At 36.1% G+C, this 17,756-nt stretch overlaps 2 protein-coding genes across 2 annotated transcripts; both read left to right on the top strand.

Annotated features, from left to right (window-relative positions):
• The first annotated feature begins 218 nt into the window (after window positions 1-218).
• On the top strand, window positions 219-2,696 carry LOC125860842 (F-box protein At5g07670-like). The gene is made up of 2 exons (XM_049540873.1): window positions 219-1,536; window positions 2,401-2,696. The coding sequence occupies exons 1-2, from the start codon at window positions 329-331 to the stop codon at window positions 2,693-2,695; spliced, it is 1,503 nt and encodes a 500-aa protein (XP_049396830.1). The 5' UTR covers window positions 219-328; the 3' UTR covers window position 2,696.
• A 2,005-nt stretch (window positions 2,697-4,701) lies between these two features.
• Window positions 4,702-17,255, top strand: LOC125859838 (uncharacterized). Its single transcript, XM_049539669.1, has 15 exons — window positions 4,702-5,110; window positions 5,212-5,295; window positions 6,120-6,193; window positions 6,279-6,312; window positions 6,836-6,894; window positions 7,066-7,180; window positions 7,288-7,325; window positions 7,478-7,575; window positions 7,646-7,701; window positions 11,534-11,795; window positions 11,938-12,053; window positions 13,428-13,484; window positions 15,571-15,636; window positions 16,690-16,764; window positions 16,918-17,255. The coding sequence occupies exons 1-15, from the start codon at window positions 4,967-4,969 to the stop codon at window positions 16,978-16,980; spliced, it is 1,341 nt and encodes a 446-aa protein (XP_049395626.1). The 5' UTR covers window positions 4,702-4,966; the 3' UTR covers window positions 16,981-17,255.
• The last annotated feature ends 501 nt before the right edge of the window (window positions 17,256-17,756 follow it).

The raw sequence follows: 17,756 nt of genomic DNA, 5'->3' as shown, positions 1-17,756 counted from the left end.
TTGGCAAAAGACAATCCGAACAAACTTGTAAATTATAATTTGGAAAAAGTGGCCCATTTTCAAACGGGAAAAATCCCCAAAATTCCTGTAGTGGGCCCCATTTACCCAAATTCAAATTCTTGGATGCCTAGACCCGGTCCCACTCCTTACAAGTCCGTTAGACTCAAATATCGAAATTTTCCTAAACTACTTTGCACGAAAAAAACAAAGAGGAGGAGGAAGAAATAGTATTCGTAGATGACATCTGAACTTGACAACAAATTATGCAAGATTTTGAGTGAAACAACCAGACCTTTCATGGTGTTTCTTGTTGGCTGCTAAGAAAACAATGGCGTTTTCACCTGAAAAATCAAATTTCAGGTCACCATTGAAAGGGCCACCATCTCCTAGCTGGAATGATTTGTTGCTCAAGAACAAGAAAGCACTCAATCATGTCCTTTTCACTATGCATCTTCAATCCAGGTCCAATAAGCAAACCCCATCATCATCCCCTTCTCCACAACTTCGCAAATCCCTAGATTTCACTCTTCCCTCACTTGTATCCGATCCAATTTCTCTTCTTTCTGATCAAATACTTCTTTCCATTCTCTCTAAACTCCCTGATTCACAAAGAAATTGTAACTCTCTTGTATCTAAACGTTGGCTCAATCTCCAAGGTCGTCTGGTACGGTCGATTAAGCTTCTTGATTGGAATTTCCTTGTTTCGGGTCGGTTGTTTGTTCGGTTCCCTAATCTTATCCATGTTGATTTGGTTAATGGGTCTCTCATTTCACCGGGGAATGCGGGTGTTTTTTGCTCTAACAGGTTGCTTTCTTCTCACGTGGATTGTAGTGCTGATGCGAAAGATTGGTTTCTTAAGGAAAGATTTGTGTTGCCTTCTGATGAGATTGATAAGGGGTTGAGAATACTAGCAAGTGGGTGTCCTAATTTGCGTAGATTGTTGGTGGTAAATGCTAGTGAATTGGGATTGTTGGGGGTAGCTGAGGAATGTCCAACTTTGCAAGTGTTGGAATTGCACAGATGTAATGATCAGGTTCTTCGTGGTATCGCGGCCTGTCAGAACTTGCAGATATTGAGATTGATTGGAAATGTTGATGGGTTTTATAAATCTTTGGTTACTGATATTGGATTGACTATTTTAGCTCAGGGGTGTAAGAGGTTGGTGAAGCTGGAGCTGAGTGGTTGTGAAGGGAGCTATGAAGGGATTAAGGCAATAGCACAATGTTGTCAAATGCTCGAAGAGTTGATTCTTCGTGATCATAGGATGGAGGGTGGTTGGTTGTCTGCTCTTTCCTATTGTGAAAATTTGAACACCTTGAGGTTTATGTCTTGTAAGAGTATTGATCATTGTGGATGGTTTGATGAAGATGTAGGATCTTGCCCGACACTTGAAAGATTACATTTCGAGAAATGCCAATTAAGAAATAAGGAGAGTTTGAGAACGTTGTTTCTACTATGTCAAGAAGTTAGAGAGGTTATTTTCCACAACTGTTGGGGACTGGATAATGAAATGTTCAGTCTATCCACTGGTCTAAGGTATTGGTTATATTATTCTGTTCTCGTTTACTTTGCTTGCTGTTGCTGGAAAATTTCGTGCTGGATTAGCATTTTGTTATGCATTTGACATACATGAACTTATTGTGTTTAGGTTTTATGACCTTGAAATGTAGTTCCTTATTTTTGTTAAAAATGACTTTTTAGTGTTGCTGTAACCCCCATCCCCCACCCCTCGGGTATAATAGACGACCAAATGAAAGGATAGTTGCTTGTAATAGTGCATTTTATTTTGGTCATAGTATACCTTTGATCTTGTTTTCTTGGTAAAAGGACAAGTGTGATAGATTTCCTTAGCTATTTGTGTTGGGGATAGATTGTTTTTTTAAGGCCAGTTTGTAGATGCATTTGTAATCATGCACCCTCTTAGTGTTTCAGTTATCAATGTTAAAATAGCCTTACCATTTCTTGAAGAGTATACACTTCCATCTTGCATTAGAGAAAACACATAATGTTGATGGCATGACAATTATGTTTCAATTCATTATTGATGCTTGATTTATCAATATCATGTGTGCTATCTTGGATTATAAAGAGTCCAGTTTTGAGTTTTATACATTGAACTTGCTTCAGTTCTGACTGGCAATTTGGTATCATATTTTGTTTTGCATTCACCTGGAGCAACAGTAAAGTTGTTTCCGTGTGACCTATAGGTCACCAATTTGAGCCGTGGAAGTAGCCACTAATGCTTGCATTAGGAGGGTATCCCCTTGCGTGAACAATGGATACTTTATGCACAAGGCTGCCCTTAAAGTTCACTTGAGTAAAGGGCCTGTAATTAACTAAATATAACATTATGTTAGGAATTTGGGTTTCACAGCTTCATTTTGGTGTTATTTTCAACAGGAGAGTGAAGTCTCTTTGCCTAGAAAGCTGTTCACTGCTCACAACTGAAGGCCTCGAATCTGCACTCCTTTCATGGAAGGAGATCCAGAGCCTCAAGGTGATATCATGTGGCAATATAAAGGATAGTGAAATCAGTCCAGCACTTTCTACCTTGTTCTCCACGCTAAAAGATTTTCAGTGGAGACCAGACACAAAATCTCTTCTTTCAGCTGGTCTTGTGGGAACTGGCATGCGAAAAAGAGGCAGTAAATTATTCAAGAAGACGTGTGACTGGAAGTCACTGCCTGGTGCATAGACTGCCTGGTGCATAGACTGGCTTCCTCATCATGCATTCAGACAATAAATTATTCAAGAAGACATGCGACTGGAAGTCACTGCCTGGTGTATAGACTGGCTTTCTCATCATGCATTCAGACAACTCTACTAGATTTTACCTCCTCATTTATGCATATGAGAACTCTAACACATGAAAGAGGTCAGTGCGACACTTTGCTCCAATACTGTCAGCAATGAGGCCTTGATGTCATTATCCTGTATTTGTAGTCGCTTAAGTATGTAACGTAGGAACTATAGGATCGAAGATCGGCACTTTCTCAGGGTAGAGATGGAGAAAGAGGCCTAAGTTAATGTATAGAGCTCGATGCTGTAACCTCATGAGCATTCAGCTAAAGCCATCTTGCTGTATCTTTGTCAAGCTTAATGGTATTTCTGTATTGGAACCCCAAAAACTCTTAAAAGGGGTTTTCCTATCTACGATGTTATAAAGAATTTCGGCACCTTTTATGCCATGACTACTGCCTTCCACAATTGTGTGAAAGCATATTTGATATGAACCATACCAGCAAGCATGTCATTTGTGGAGGAGATGAGAACCAGAATAATTTTCTACATCAATGGCATCTATGTCGAAATGATTATTTTTTTTGGGTTTTTGACACCTTCAGTCCTTGGTAACTAGATTTATGGATCGAAAACTTGAAGATAAAAAAGGCTAGTAACATTCTATTTGAGACTTCTCTTTCAGACCTATTTTGATATAAGATGCAAAAGCAATTGGAACCAACAATCTTGCAACATCATGTAAGACATAATTTTTCATGCTCATGCATATACATGATCCATTTGGTATTTAAATGGAACTACTAATCTACTCATACTCCAATTTAGACTATTACAATTGGGGCACTCTATGATCACCTTACCTATAATATGTATTTTTGGTTTCGCCACGATCAACTCATCCACAATGTGTTCATGGCATATATCCTCCATAGTTGCAATTGTCGATACACCATATAAGAACTGAAGTAAAGATACAAAAAAGTTGATGAACTTCAGTAAATCAGTGATGGTCCTTATATACAAAAATTTTAAGGATTGATCTCTATCTCTATTTGTTGTTTTTTACAAGCACACGACACAAGAGGGAGGGTAAACGAATTGAGTCACATTATAAATATGTTGCTCGAATTAGTAGTTTCGAAGAAGATTGACGACTTAACTACAATATAAATTAAAAGTTTTGCTGAACTATCATCTGTAAAGCTCGACGATTCTCCATTCAAGTAGCTTTAGCATTAGTATGCATCTCTACACCTTAATTGAGCTATTGATGTGCATGTTACACATTAAGCCATCGTTCTCTACTTGCCTGCATATACTGTAAGTTCAGTATCTCATCTTCTCCATCATGAATACCAATTTAATTAATTTATTTTCACATCCTAGATGTTTAATCTAATAATTATTCTTACTGCACTATGCATATCGAGTTGTACACGTTGAGTGCTCATCTCCCGTGCAGTCAAACATTTTTCTTCACCTCATGTGTGACGATATACCTTACACATATGTAAAATATTTAGTGCTTATTATACACAAAAGTAATACATAAACATACCTTTTAATTTGGTCTCAACTTACATCTATGTCGTTCAATTTATGATGTGCACAAGTAAACATTTAACCATCATAAAATTGAACAAGTAGACATATCCTACTTGACAAATCTCACGCAATTTGATAGGTAGGACGCATGCATCTCATTCGATTTGATATGCAGGATGCATGCATCTCACGTGATTTACCATTTAGGACATTTAAGTATATGTACCTTCAAAATTAAAGATCATTGATATCAGTTGAGACAAAATTAAAATATATTTATCGCACCTGCCCAAAAGGTGTAAGTAAAGGAGCCTCCTATTTAGTAGGAGCTAGCATGCTAGCCGATGAATCCTTTGTTAGTTTCCTACCTTTCGAAGTATACTTTCGTTAAAATGACACATAACATGAAATATTTCCTATTTAATTACATGAAGATTATTATATTATATAAATATTAGGTGAAACAGAATAAATTATAAAATATGCCCTAAGATATTTCTTAATCGCTAAAGCCAAAAGGAATCCCACCCGACAGACAGTTCAATAAAAGCGAAGAAAGTTTTATGTGCAAAGCACAAGCACAAGTTGTTCGTAAAGTTGATTGTCCACATTCTCCGTCGATATTTACCGGCATCATCTTCCCGGCGGGCACAGTCCCCGAGATATTTATCAGTGAGATATGAAGAAGGATAAGGCGGTTGTAATAGAAAGCCCTAGCACCAATGAAGAAGAAGATTGCGAACAAGAAGATGCTGCCGCAACTAATCATTCAGCTCGTCGATTTTCTACCCGAAACGCTTCTTCCAAATACGATTTCGTTAAGGTTTATATTCCTTCCATTGCTGCAATTTTGTCGACTCTTTTTTTTTGTTCTTTATTTTAGTTTAATTTTGTTCTCTGTTTGCTTGCTTGCTTGTGTTTTAGGTGAAAGTATGGCTGGGTGACAATGCCGATCACTACTATGTTCTCTCTAGATTTTTGCTCAGCAGAATGCTCACAGTCACTAAGGTTCAGCATCGATCCTTCCTTCCTTCGCAGATTATGAATCACATGCAAATTCATAATCAGCTAGATATCATATCATGAATTGAATCAGTTTTTTTTTTTTTTTTGACAAAGGTATCAGATTTTATTTTCTATGTTGAAAAAATAAAATTTACTATCAAATTGGAATTATATGGGAGAAAAAAGAAGAAGAAAAGGTATTGGCTTGAGCAGCTTATCAGTTGCCATGTAAAAATACAAACATGTAATCCCTGGTTCACTTTTACTTGTATACCTTGGATTTTGCACGCTCCTTTATAAACAATGATTAATATGAGTATTTTACCACAATATCCATTTTAATTGATGTATAGTCTTTGGGTAAACCACCAAAAAAAAATTTTTTCTGTGCTAAATGTGAACTAGTATAGTGGACAAGTAAAAATGAACAGAGGGAGTATATCTCTAGGTATCACCTTAAGTTCTGCTGCTTCTCTTAGTCGATGACTAAAGTTGTCGCTTACCAACACTGTTCCTATTAAAATTCTAACATCACAACTCTGCTGTTCCTTGAATTGGGCAAAATGTATGGTTATTATGCTGTCATTTGTTACTTTGTTAGGGTCCCAGGTTTCCTTATTTCAAAAGGATGGCCTACTACCAGATCTATAGCTTTTGGTATTATGCTGTTCCTTGAATAGGGCAATATGTATGGTTATTATGCTGTCATTTGTTACTTTGTTAGGGTCCCAGGTTTCCTTATTTCAAAAGGATGGCCTACTACCAGTACCAGATCTATAGCTTTTGGTATGAATGTGGAGTTAATGTGCACTGCTTCTCGTTTACAGATTCCAAATCACGTGGCTATTAAAATTGCACTTGAGCTTAAGAAGCTTCTTGTTGACAACAGCCTACTCGATGTGTATGGCATCAAAATTTGTATCTTATTTTCATTGAGTTTTACCTGACTTGCTCCGTAGTAATTAAACAATTATTTCTTAATGCAGCTCACAATCAGATTTGGAGGCAAACTTGTTCAAGGTACCACATGTCTTATTCTCGGTTATGTTCCGTTTCCAATTCTTTTCAGAGATTCAGTTATTTTTTCATGAATATTTAACTATCCAAGGTACTTAACTGCGAATGTTTTAGCTTACTCCATTGGCTCTACATCTTGACACAAAGATGTTTATGTTTTGTATTGAATTACCTGTGTAGGAGAGTTAAGATGCACAAATTGATAAGCATATTATGCTGTCAGGAACCAACCCTTTGGTTGAGGGTATTATAGGTCGTTTATCTATTGATTGTCTGAAAAAACAAACACTGCCATAATACATCTGTGCAAACCCTATTGCCTCAATCACAAAAGTTATACATGAAGAGATTTTTCCAAAGAAACATTTAATTTCTGTGATTTCTTTCTCTTAATTCGACAAACATCTCATACTAGTTTCTGTACAAGTTGACCTTGTAGTATGTGACTTGATTTTCCTTTCTATTAGAAGTTGTTCAAAGTTCTGAAAGTAGCTAAATAACACTGAATTGTTTGGATGCCATGCAGCTTATGGAGCGAAGAGGTTTCGGAGAAGAGTATATAAACCGTTATAAAATGATTACGAGGTTGATGATATTTTTTTGTCAACTTTCCCTTTCTTTTCCTATTGAGGATCATTTTCTTGTATATTCATTTTTGTAGAGGAGAGAGCAATGAGGAAGGGAATGATTGAAACAACCTAATTTAGTATTTGATGTTGCTTTCCCTCTGTTTTTTGGCTATCTTTATGTTCTTAGATTTCACCATATGCGAGTGCCTTTGGTAATTCTTGTTTGTGGTACTGCTTGTGTTGGAAAATCTACCATTGCTACCCAACTTGCACAGAGGCTGAACTTGCCAAATGTCTTGCAGGTTCTTCTTTAATCCCTCTGCATTTTCTGGGTCTGCTTATCTGTATCTTTGAGCAAGCGCTCTGTTTATCCTTGCTTGCTTATCAATTAAATGTGTTTTTTTTTCAGACTGCCATGGTGTATGAATTGCTACGGACATCAACAGAGTATGTAACTGTCAATGCAGATTTAGTTATTTTGGTTACCTGTTACTTCCAGAAAACTGTGTAGTCATGTTGTTCATGCTTAACTAAAGGTTATCTGAGAAGTGTGATATCATGTGGCGCTCAAATACTTGTATACCTTGTAATTTTGTCAGTGCACCTTTGGCATCTTCTCCAGTATGGGCACGTGATTTCAGTTCATCAGATGAGCTAATTACCGAATTCTGCAGAGAATGCAGAATAGTAAGGAAAGGTAATTCTTGTTGTAAACAGCTGTTTTGGAGCATGTCAAGGAATTTGATCAGCATCTCAATTTTTTGTAGGTTTGGCTGGTGATTTGAAGAAAGCTATGAAAGATGGAAAACCAATTATAATTGAGGTATTTGTCCTCCATAAACTACATAATGAGTCTTTTCATCACTTGTTTTGTCATGCTTAGATGTTATAGACACTTGTGTGACCTCCCTGTCTTTCTTCATAATCCTCTCTTGACATCTTGATTGGAAAAGAAGCATTGCTACTGGTCCTTATAAAAATAAAAATAATAAAAAAAGAATAAGAAGAAAGCATTGCCACTGGCAGAAATGAGTTCTCAAGATTAGAAGTCTTAAGTTTTTACATTGAGCCCCACCTCTGTTAGAACTAATTATTTTTTAAAAAAGGAATTTTGCGGAGGAAACATGGACTATTTCCAAAGCTCCCAGTGGGTGTGCTTTGAATCTATAAACAGATTTATCTCCTAATATATATGTGTGTGTGTGTATATATATATATATATATATATAATACTTGTACATCCAATCACTTGGGAAAATTATGGATGTATCGGAACTAATTTTCTAGATTAGCATTTTGGATTTGCCAAAAAAAAACTAAGTAGTTCTAAACCTCCTTGATGTCTTTATATATGCATCTGATATCGATGTGACTTGTGAGTGTTGTCTTCTGATTCTAAGTCTATCTTGTTCTTGTTCTTTGTATACAAAAAGCTTTATCAAAAATGTCTATCTTATTCTTGTTACTGACTAGTTTGGACTTTCATTTGCACCATCAAAACGAGGGCTTCTTGTCAGATAACACAGTTTGAGCTCATTTATGTGGTTATGCATCGTCAATAATAGAAAGAGTGGCAATCACTTTGTAACTTATGATCGGGAAGGAAATGATGTGAAAGTGCACAATTACCTTATTTGACATCCAGAAGGAGAGAAAATCTGGGAGAAGGATAAATCTCCACCCAAGTTCTTCTGGTGCATCTACATTTGGGATCAGAAGGAGGGGAGGGAAGAGAGATTGAAGAAGTCCCGGAGAAATCATTGGTGAATCTGCTTTATAGCAGTATCAGAAGAGTTTCTACCTTCATACACTGTGCAGGCAAAGCATTATCAGCTGCATATGACAAGAAATCAGTTGGAAGAAATCAAATGTCAAAGTGGGTAAGAAAGAATATTCTGAGGCTTAGTAAGCTTTGGGGTTTCTGTTCATAGGTTTAAAAAAGAGGTCATAAGAGTGGTTCTATCTCAAACCAAAAAGGTTAGGAAGAGCTTAAAGAGTTGGAGTTTCCTATAAATTATGGGAACGAAGGAGATTGGAGCAACTATAAAAGGTCAATGTTATGTACCTAAATGAAGATTGAAATTGTTTGCTGAAATGTGAGGGGGTAAATAAAAGGGAAATAATCCGCATTGAAGATAAAATTTTGACATGTATTATTTCCTCCAAAGCTCCAAGATAAGTAAATGGACAGTAGACTAACAAGGCAACTAGGCAAGTATGAGGCAACTGATACTGGGAGCCCATGGGGCCAAAGTGGGGTTTTAATTGGACAAAAGAGCAAAGTCTGCCAAAGAAAGTATGAAAGATGATCGTTCCATCTTCATTATTCGGTCCATCACTTGATCTGATTATGCACGGGTATTTACACGGGGGAGTATGGACCACATTCCTTTGATGAAAGAAGGGATATGTGGTAGGAATTGGAGGGACTGAGAGGATTGTGCAATAATGGGTGATTAGATCGGATTGTTAGGTTTGAAGTTGAGAAGTCCAATAATACTTGAGTTACATGGTCCATCAAAGATTTATCCAATCTCATCTCAGAGTTGGATCTAACTAATCTTGCACTTTTAGGCAGTAAGTTCACAAGAATAAGAGTTGAAGACAGACCAGCTGCGTCAGGATAGAAATATTCCTTTTCTCTACTGAACTAGATGATTTGTTCAGGAAAACAATAGCTTGGGTGAACCCAGTATTGGATGATAAACAAATCTTGCTAGAGTGTGCATTTGGGAATAGAAATGGTTCATTTTTCAAGTTTGAAATGCTTAAATTTTGATCGATGAACACGAGAATTTGTGAAAACCTGCATACTTTCCCATGTCTTACCTATAAAACTCGGTAGGAACTTATTAGCACCAATGTTTTGCTTGCATATACATGCTTGATATTAAAGGAAGTATTTTTAGCACATACCTAAACAATTATAAACTTGTGAGTTTCAAGATTTCCTTATAGATTCAAACTTCCTGCACCACCAAAGGAAGGAATAAACTTTGCAAGGGATCTACTTAACAACAAAAAAGAATCTAATACTTTCCTGCTCTACTTCCCGATACAATAGGAAGATGATTTTATGGATTTGGTTAAAGATGCTGATATTAAAGGAAGTGTTTTTACCACACACCTTTACAATTATATACTGTGAGTTTCAAGATTTCCTTATAGATCCAAACTTTCCGCACCACCAAAGGAAGGAATAAACTTACAAGGGATCTACTTAACAACAAAGAAGAATCTAATTCTTTCCTGCACTACTTCCTGATACAATAGAAAGATGATTTTATGGATTTGGTTAAAGATTGGTGGCATCTTACAATACAAAAAGGCAGAGCTGATTTTGAAATCACCTGAAAGCTGAAGCTTCTCAAAGAGTTTCTAAAAGATTTGAGCCAGTCAATTGAAAAATGCCAAGAAATGAGGGAGATGGAAATTGGAGCAAGCTAGAAAGCACTGAAAAAAGAAGCTAAGTCATACAGTCTTAACTGATGATGAAACCAAATAGAGAATTGACCTTTAAGATGATAAGGAAAAGTTAGCAAATGCAGAGGGGGATTGTATCGGGGAGAGGGATAATAGGTAAAATGGCTGATGCCAATAACGTCAGCACAAATTATAAGCTCATGATAGAAAGGACAATTGTCGAGGAAGCAGATAGGATTAAACAGAAAATTGCTGAGGTTCTATCAAGAGTTAAATATGAAAGAGCAGGCAGGAGAGCGATGTGTGAGAAGGAGATTCTTAATGTCTCTTAGGAAGAGAATGAGTGGTTGCAAAAAGACCCTTTGAAGAAGATGATGTTGAAACAATAATTAAGCAAAGGGTTATGAACCCCTGGACATGATGGATGTGGAATGAATGTCTTGATAGGAGAATCAAATGAAAAGCCCGGTGTGCTATGTAAGTGGGGCACAAAGAAGGTTTATGACCACATAAATTGGTATTTTCCGGTTTCTTTGGTGAGGAAATAGTGTTTGGAGAAATATGGTTCAGCTGGATATCCTTTTGCATAACCACTCTGAAATTCAAATCAATGGAAAACAAATTTCATAGTTCAATCTCATAGGGGGCTTCTATATGCAGGTAAGGAAAACAACTAATGCATCTGAAGGCTGTACTCATTGGTGTATCAGCCTAAATATCTTTTTTGTACCTTTGTCTTATTGGTCTAAGTCTGAACGTGTAAATGAAATTGATCATATGGTAGACTTCAGTGGCTCCTTTAGGTAGAGACAGTGAAGCTCTTAGCACACTTGAATATAATTTTCTAACACAATACCTCCATTGTGCCTTAAATATAATGAGATTACCTTATTTTTTCTTGAAAAGAAAGATACCCGAAGAGAGTGTGGTGCAGTTCAGGAAGCATTTTATGCGAAAAGAAATAATATGTATTGACACGTGAGCATGCATAGCATAGTCCATTCTAGTATATTCATCATTGTCATGTTGCCTTTCTCCAAAAAAAAAGAAGAGTATATTCATCCTTGTTGCTGCAGTAGTAATTAGAGGATTCATCACAGTTTTGTATCACATCAACTATTTTATCAATTGGTGGTGAATGTCGAAAATCCTTTTGGCTTTGCATTCAGTTCAAATTTAAAAATAATGCTTGAACATTGAGTGATCCCAGTTGGATGGTATATTAATGGCAGGGGATACACCTAGATCCTAGTATTTACCTAATGGATGAAGAGAATAAATTGCCACCAGCTTCTCCAGCAAACCAAGCAGGGCCAGAATCTCTGAAGGTGGAAGAACAGAATGAATTACAACAGAAAAGCAATTCTAATGTTAGACACAACAGTCAGAGTGACTGCAATATGAATTCAGAACCAGGGAAAACTTCTGAGTTAAACAACCTCACAACTGCTCTGAAATCCTTGGACATTGTTAATGAAATCTCTGAAAATAGGGGTACGTGCCTTTGCATTTCTGCTAGTTTTTCCATCTCCACTAAAAGCTACTCAAGCTGCTTTTTTGGGGGGAGGGTTGTGTGGGTTCTTTCTTTATTTTTTCTCTCCTTTGATGCTTCCTCACTGCCTGTCTGGTAATGCAGGTGATAAAGTTAAAGTATCAGGGGCAGACCAAAATCCTTCTCATAAAAGAGAAAAATCTGGTGCTCAACCAATAATTGTACCTATAGTTCTACGGATGGCTGAGTTTGACCATAAGGTGGTTTCCTTAAATGTCTATTTATCCTATATAATCTCCAGTTTTTTTTTCATTATATCTTCTTTCTCTAAAATAGATCAAGATAAAGAGCTGATCCAAATTCTCTAAGCCTTGTCTTTGAGATGGCAAAGTAAAATATAGTTTATCTATATGTACCTGTTTGGAACAGCTATTGCTTTCTTACTAATCTGCACATTAGTCTGTTTGAAGTCAAGGGATTTAAGTTATTATCTTCCCTTCAATGTACCCAGTTCCACCTTCTATTTTGAGCGACAAATTTTACCTTCTACATCCTTCCTTACTCATGTCCCTAGTACTTCTCCCAACTGTCCTTTCCTCCTTTATTTACTGTAAACTGATGTCTCAATTTACGTTAAACTAGCTTTATGAAATAGCTCAACATTTTTTTTGTTTAATGTTTTTCTTGAGCAGAGAGTTTATTGGACACAACTTCTCTACCTCATATGGTAGGGGTAAGGTCTGTGTACACTCTACCCTCCCTAGACCCCACTTGTGGGATCACACTGGTTTTTTTTTCCCTGTTAAATGGTGAAGTAAAAAATATGCTTTCATGTTGGTTATCTTATACATTGCATTCACACTAGTCCACCACAGCTACTAAGCAAGATTCCATGGATAGCTTTGAAAGGAAAAGGCAACGGGGCAATGAGGTTGGAATATATGTACTAGCTGATTATAATAATGTAAACTATGAGATTCATGTGATTTATTCATCGACTGAAGTAGTGAAGTGCTCCTCGTTGAACTTCTCAGTTGTTACATTCTTAAAGTTAAATTGTTTGATTTATTATTGGCTGTCAGTCAATGACAGGAAGAGATGGGGTTTAATTAGAGAGAACCACTAAAGCAAGATTTATCCATTTTCAGAAGAGCAAAAGAGCAAAATGGAAATAGTCAACCATTTATATATGTGGAGTCTTTTACTTCCTGAGTTTACTACTTCTGCTTCCAATAATTTACGAGAACCTCAATTGTATGCAACAATAGTGGGGCGTTCCATAATATTGTCTTACTTCCTCCCCTCTTCCCCCTCTTTTGCAGTGCAATTTTCATTTGGAACATACCAAATCATTTATAGGTTTTATCACTATACAGCATCCTTTATTTTCAAAACTACACATTGATTAAACAAGTCAAAGTTACCTGCAACTGAGCTATGTGTACAAAGTACAAACTACCCAAAAAAATATAATTGTCTCCTTCCTGCTGCTGATACAATATGCAATGAAATTGAGTCTATTATTATCATCCTCAATTATTATCCATTGCCTAAAGCAGGATTGAGGCAGTAAAACTGCTTTCATATTTAGTCCCATGTCTTACCTTCTTGACAAAGTTGTGTCTTTCATGCAGGCATTGCTGGAAGAGTGGGTAGCGACTCGTACATGCAGTGAGAAATATCCTACCCAGGTTCCACAAGTTCTTGAGTTCTCTTATATATCATTATCTGTACGTGAATGTTTAACATAATTATAAGGCCAAACCCATCGGTGGTCCCCTAAAGTTGGCACTAAGTTTCACTTAGACACCTCAACTGGACAATGTTCATTTCAAAATCTTCATATAGGGTTCCACTATGTCATTTTAACACTTTTTGGTGACATGTCAAAGTAAGTGTGATACACTCAACAATGACGCGTGAAAGTCTAGATTTAGCCATTTTTTATTTTATTTTCTCTTCTCCATTTCTCAAGTCACCACCTCCCACCATTTTTCAAGCTTAAACTCCTTCCATGGAGGTTTGACTTTTTTATTCAAATCCATTAGAAGTTTAGGAACTGACCCATTTTAAGATTTAAATATTGAAAAAGTTTTATAATTTTAATTTTAGATAAAATACGATTTAGTAGAATAGAAGGAGGGAGAGAGAATGAGAATAATGGCGGTGGTGGATCTCCATTTTTCTGGTGAACAAAGTGGTGGAAATATTTTTCAGATCTGAATAAATATAGTAAATGGTGATTGAAAATTATATTTAACTCACAAATTATTGTTAAGTAAAGAATTTAAAAAATAAAAAATAAACCAAAAAAAAAAAAGCAGAGAAATGACCGTCCACTTCTAAATCTTAAAACTTTTGGGAGAAGACGATCAGCAGGGGTGGCGTGGTGGGGGGTGGGCTGCTTCTGCATTTTTTTTAATTGGTCAAACCTCTTTTTTTTTAAAATTATTTGGAAAAAATGCCACAAGTCATTGATTCATTGGTCATTTTTTATCTTTACTCAAAATTCATTAGTTAATAATTATTTTGAATACGAATGACAAATGTCGTCATTTAATTCGTTACTTTACATGTCATTCGCGAGTGTAACACACACATTATATATTTTGGCTGATTGTTAAAAAGTGTCAAAACAACACAATGAAACCCTACATGAGGTGTCTAAAATGAACATCACTTAGTTGAGGTGTCTAAGTGATACTTGGTGCCAACTTTAGGGTGCTACCGATGGGTTTGCCTAATTATAATTCAAGTGGGTGGCTTTTGATATAGTAGCACATGATCTCTGCAAAGCCTGTGATACACGTTCTTATCAGTAGAAGGTTTGCCTGGGACATTTAGCATCTATTATCCACATATGCTCTTCTTTTATTTTGGTTTAAATTACTAGGAAATTGATTTTTTTGGATTTATCTATGCACATGTGTAGATAGGGCCAGCTGACCTCAACTTTCTGGTACAGTGGTGGAGACCTTTTCCAATAATTAAATGTAGATAATTCAAAAAGAATGTGTAAGACAGAGGGTGCAATGTCTTGTCAAAAATGATCTGTTTACTACAGCATATAAACTGTTCAAGATCTGTTTCCCTTCTATTTGGAAAGTTGAAAAACCAATTTGAAGATATACTAACCAGAGTCTATGTTTCTCCCTACTTTTCTTCAAAGCATCAGTTCTTCCAGTTATAGCAAAAGAGAATATTAAATATCTTGAGTTTGAAAACAACATATGCATACAATGTTTAAACTTACCTATGAAGATCACCAATTTAATGATCCTTTCATCTTTTTTTTGTATTTTTATATATCCAAGTTAGGTTATTTTCATACTTAATTGAAGTACCATTTTGTCTTCTAGTCATCAGTTAGGGATGTCACAGTTCCCTTTTCATTATACCCATAACCACCGTCCACCACCCACCACCACTACCCCCCCCCCCTCTCCCCCCCCCAAAAAAAAAGGAAAGGAAAAGGGATGGCAGTTCAATTTTGTCATTCTTGTCAGTAGCATGGACTTAAGCGCCAGAAGAGAAGTAAAGAAAACTGTGATATTTTACGAATCAAAGAAAGTTGGAACACATATCATAAAGCTCATCAATCTACAAGAAAATTTTCACCCTTTTCTGTCTCTGTATCTTGCTTCAATTCTTTCTATATGTTTATGCGTGTGATATTACTAAGCACACATATGATACATAATGTACTTGTATCTGAATATTTTTTATTTTCTTATCTTGTTTTTTTAGCTGGTAATCCTCTCTTGAATTTCTTTTCAGGACAAAGATAACATGATATCTAACTTGAAGACTATACAGGACTATCTCTGTTCCTTTACCTCACAGGTATGGTGTTGCTATCTTTCCCAACATCAACATAAAATTTGGAAATCCTTCTACATAGATATAACTGTCTGAGGACCCATAGACGAAAATATCTGAAGAGAAATCAAGACTAATAAACCTACCAGTAAGAGCCTAATCTGCATTAAACCTACTGTAGTATCTAATGAAGCTCAAAAGTCAGAAATTCCTCCAGACTATTTATAAGTCTTCTTGGTATTGGATCCTCTTCTCTTTTGTGTTTTTCTGGTGGAAAGCAAATTCAATGAGCACAACTGTATGATGAAAGCCCTATAATCTGTCTATATACGAAATAAAAAAGGCTTGATAATCAAGCAATGTATTATTATCACCCTTAAAATGCCGTCATTGCAGATTTGATACGTATTCAATTTGAAAACGTTGGATGCATGATGTCCTACATTCTCCTAAATGCAGCTAGTGATGCACGATGCTATTTCAATAGTGTGTTCTTGCAGCTAGCCAGCTTGTATCTGGAGTTTGAATCTAGTGTCCGTTTCTTTCAATTCTATTCTTCATCCAGATGAATGAATAGAGCTAGAGGAAAGAAGGGGACCCCAAAATTGAGCATGGCATCCAAGTCAAATAGGTTTCAGTTCGCTATTGGCTGGTCTTTTTGTTTTCTTGTGTGGTAGTGGAAGGTGCTAAAAGGGGGGGGGGGGGGGGGGGGGGGGGGGTGTGTGTGTGTGTGTGTGTATATTTTCTTGTGGTGCGAGGGACTTGCTAGGCAGTTCATGTAAATTTGTCAAGTTATGGGAGAGTCAATTCTTTTCTAGAATTCTCGAAAGGCATGCACCAAAAAAGGAATTTTAACTTATGGTGAGTTGAAGACACAAGTTACAATAAATAAAAAGCACCCTACAATTGTAGTTGGACATTAGTATGAAAGTTGTCTAATAAGTGATCTTTTACTTAACTTATTATTTTAAAGAAAGAAAAATAACTATTATTCATGTACTTTTTCATGCCTGATCGATTTGATTTGACTTTTACAGACTACATCCCATATTGACTTGTTGCGTTCTTTATTGACAGGGTTTAACGGTGGTAAACATATCAGCGACGACGTTTCCACAAACATTGGATTGGCTGCACAATCATCTTTTACAGGTAATTTGCCAATGTATTCTTCTTTCCCTGTGGTTAATTTTGTTGATTGTCACTGCTGATTTCTTGTGGGAAAGTTGAAACCTGAGCTGTCACAGTTGAAAGAGAGGTTAAGATAAGTGAAAACCATTACTTACTTTTTCTCCTGCTTTCCAGTGTATCGAGCAAGGTACATCACATGTTTCTAGGGGTAACAGTGTGGAGATAGCCAAAGACTAGATTACTGCCAGCCGTATCTCGATGATCAAGGTACTCAGCAGACTATTAAGTCTGTCTACCGCCTTATTGGGCTGGTTGGATATTTGTATTTAATGGTCCGCTTTATCGGTTATCTGTTTTAAATGTACTAAACTGCTAAGATATCGGTAGGTTTGATATTAGCTTAGCAGTTATCAGTCAGTTTATTGGTTAAATTAATAATACCTTCGTAAATGAAATTGTATTTTATCCCCTTAATAAATTATAATATCATTACTTTTAAGTTGTTTCTGCTACATGGTCTTTTGTGTAATTCATTCAGTCAAAGACAATCCTGCTCTATTGGTAAGAGGTTTGAGGTGTTAAGGCCACGTCATCTTGTACCTTATGTTTCCCAGATGGCTCCCATAATTTACATGTAGCTAGTCCTTGAATTAGAGGAATGTGTAGAATTATTAACACGTTAAATTATAAGGTTACCCTTCACACAACAGACAATTGAAACGACAAATTGATAGTTGGTTATCATTATTTATTTTATTTTTGCTGAATTTGATAATTTTCGCAAAATGATGAACATATTCTCTATGATAATTTATATAATCGATATAGAAGAAAAATAATCAAAATATCATTTCAATGTTTGACATCAATAGAACACGAGAAAACTTTCTTTGGCATCTTATTAATTTATTTATATTTTTCCGACCTATAATCATTTATAGTTATCCTTTTTGTTGAATAAAATATCATAGATCCAGATATGCTTGAACTTAAATGGGATATATATGGCCCTT

The sequence above is a fragment of the Solanum stenotomum genome, chromosome 3, assembly GCF_019186545.1.
Source record: "Solanum stenotomum isolate F172 chromosome 3, ASM1918654v1, whole genome shotgun sequence".
NCBI classification, from domain to species: Eukaryota; Viridiplantae; Streptophyta; class Magnoliopsida; order Solanales; family Solanaceae; genus Solanum; species Solanum stenotomum.
This window is presented reverse-complemented; position numbering and strand designations above follow the sequence as displayed.

What these genes read in the sequence shown, in the direction of transcription:
- LOC125860842 (XM_049540873.1), top strand. Translation starts at nt 329, where the DNA reads ATGGCGTTTTCACCTGAAAAATCAAATTTCAGGTCACCATTGAAAGGG. An exon ending in AGTCTATCCACTGGTCTAAG is followed by an intron (nt 1,537 to 2,400) that starts GTATTGGTTATA and finishes TATTTTCAACAG; the next exon opens with GAGAGTGAAGTCTCTTTGCC.
- LOC125859838 (XM_049539669.1), top strand. Translation starts at nt 4,967, where the DNA reads ATGAAGAAGGATAAGGCGGTTGTAATAGAAAGCCCTAGCACCAATGAA. An exon ending in CCAAATACGATTTCGTTAAG is followed by an intron (nt 5,111 to 5,211) that starts GTTTATATTCCT and finishes CTTGTGTTTTAG; the next exon opens with GTGAAAGTATGGCTGGGTGA. An exon ending in TGCACAATCATCTTTTACAG is followed by an intron (nt 16,765 to 16,917) that starts GTAATTTGCCAA and finishes CCTGCTTTCCAG; the next exon opens with TGTATCGAGCAAGGTACATC.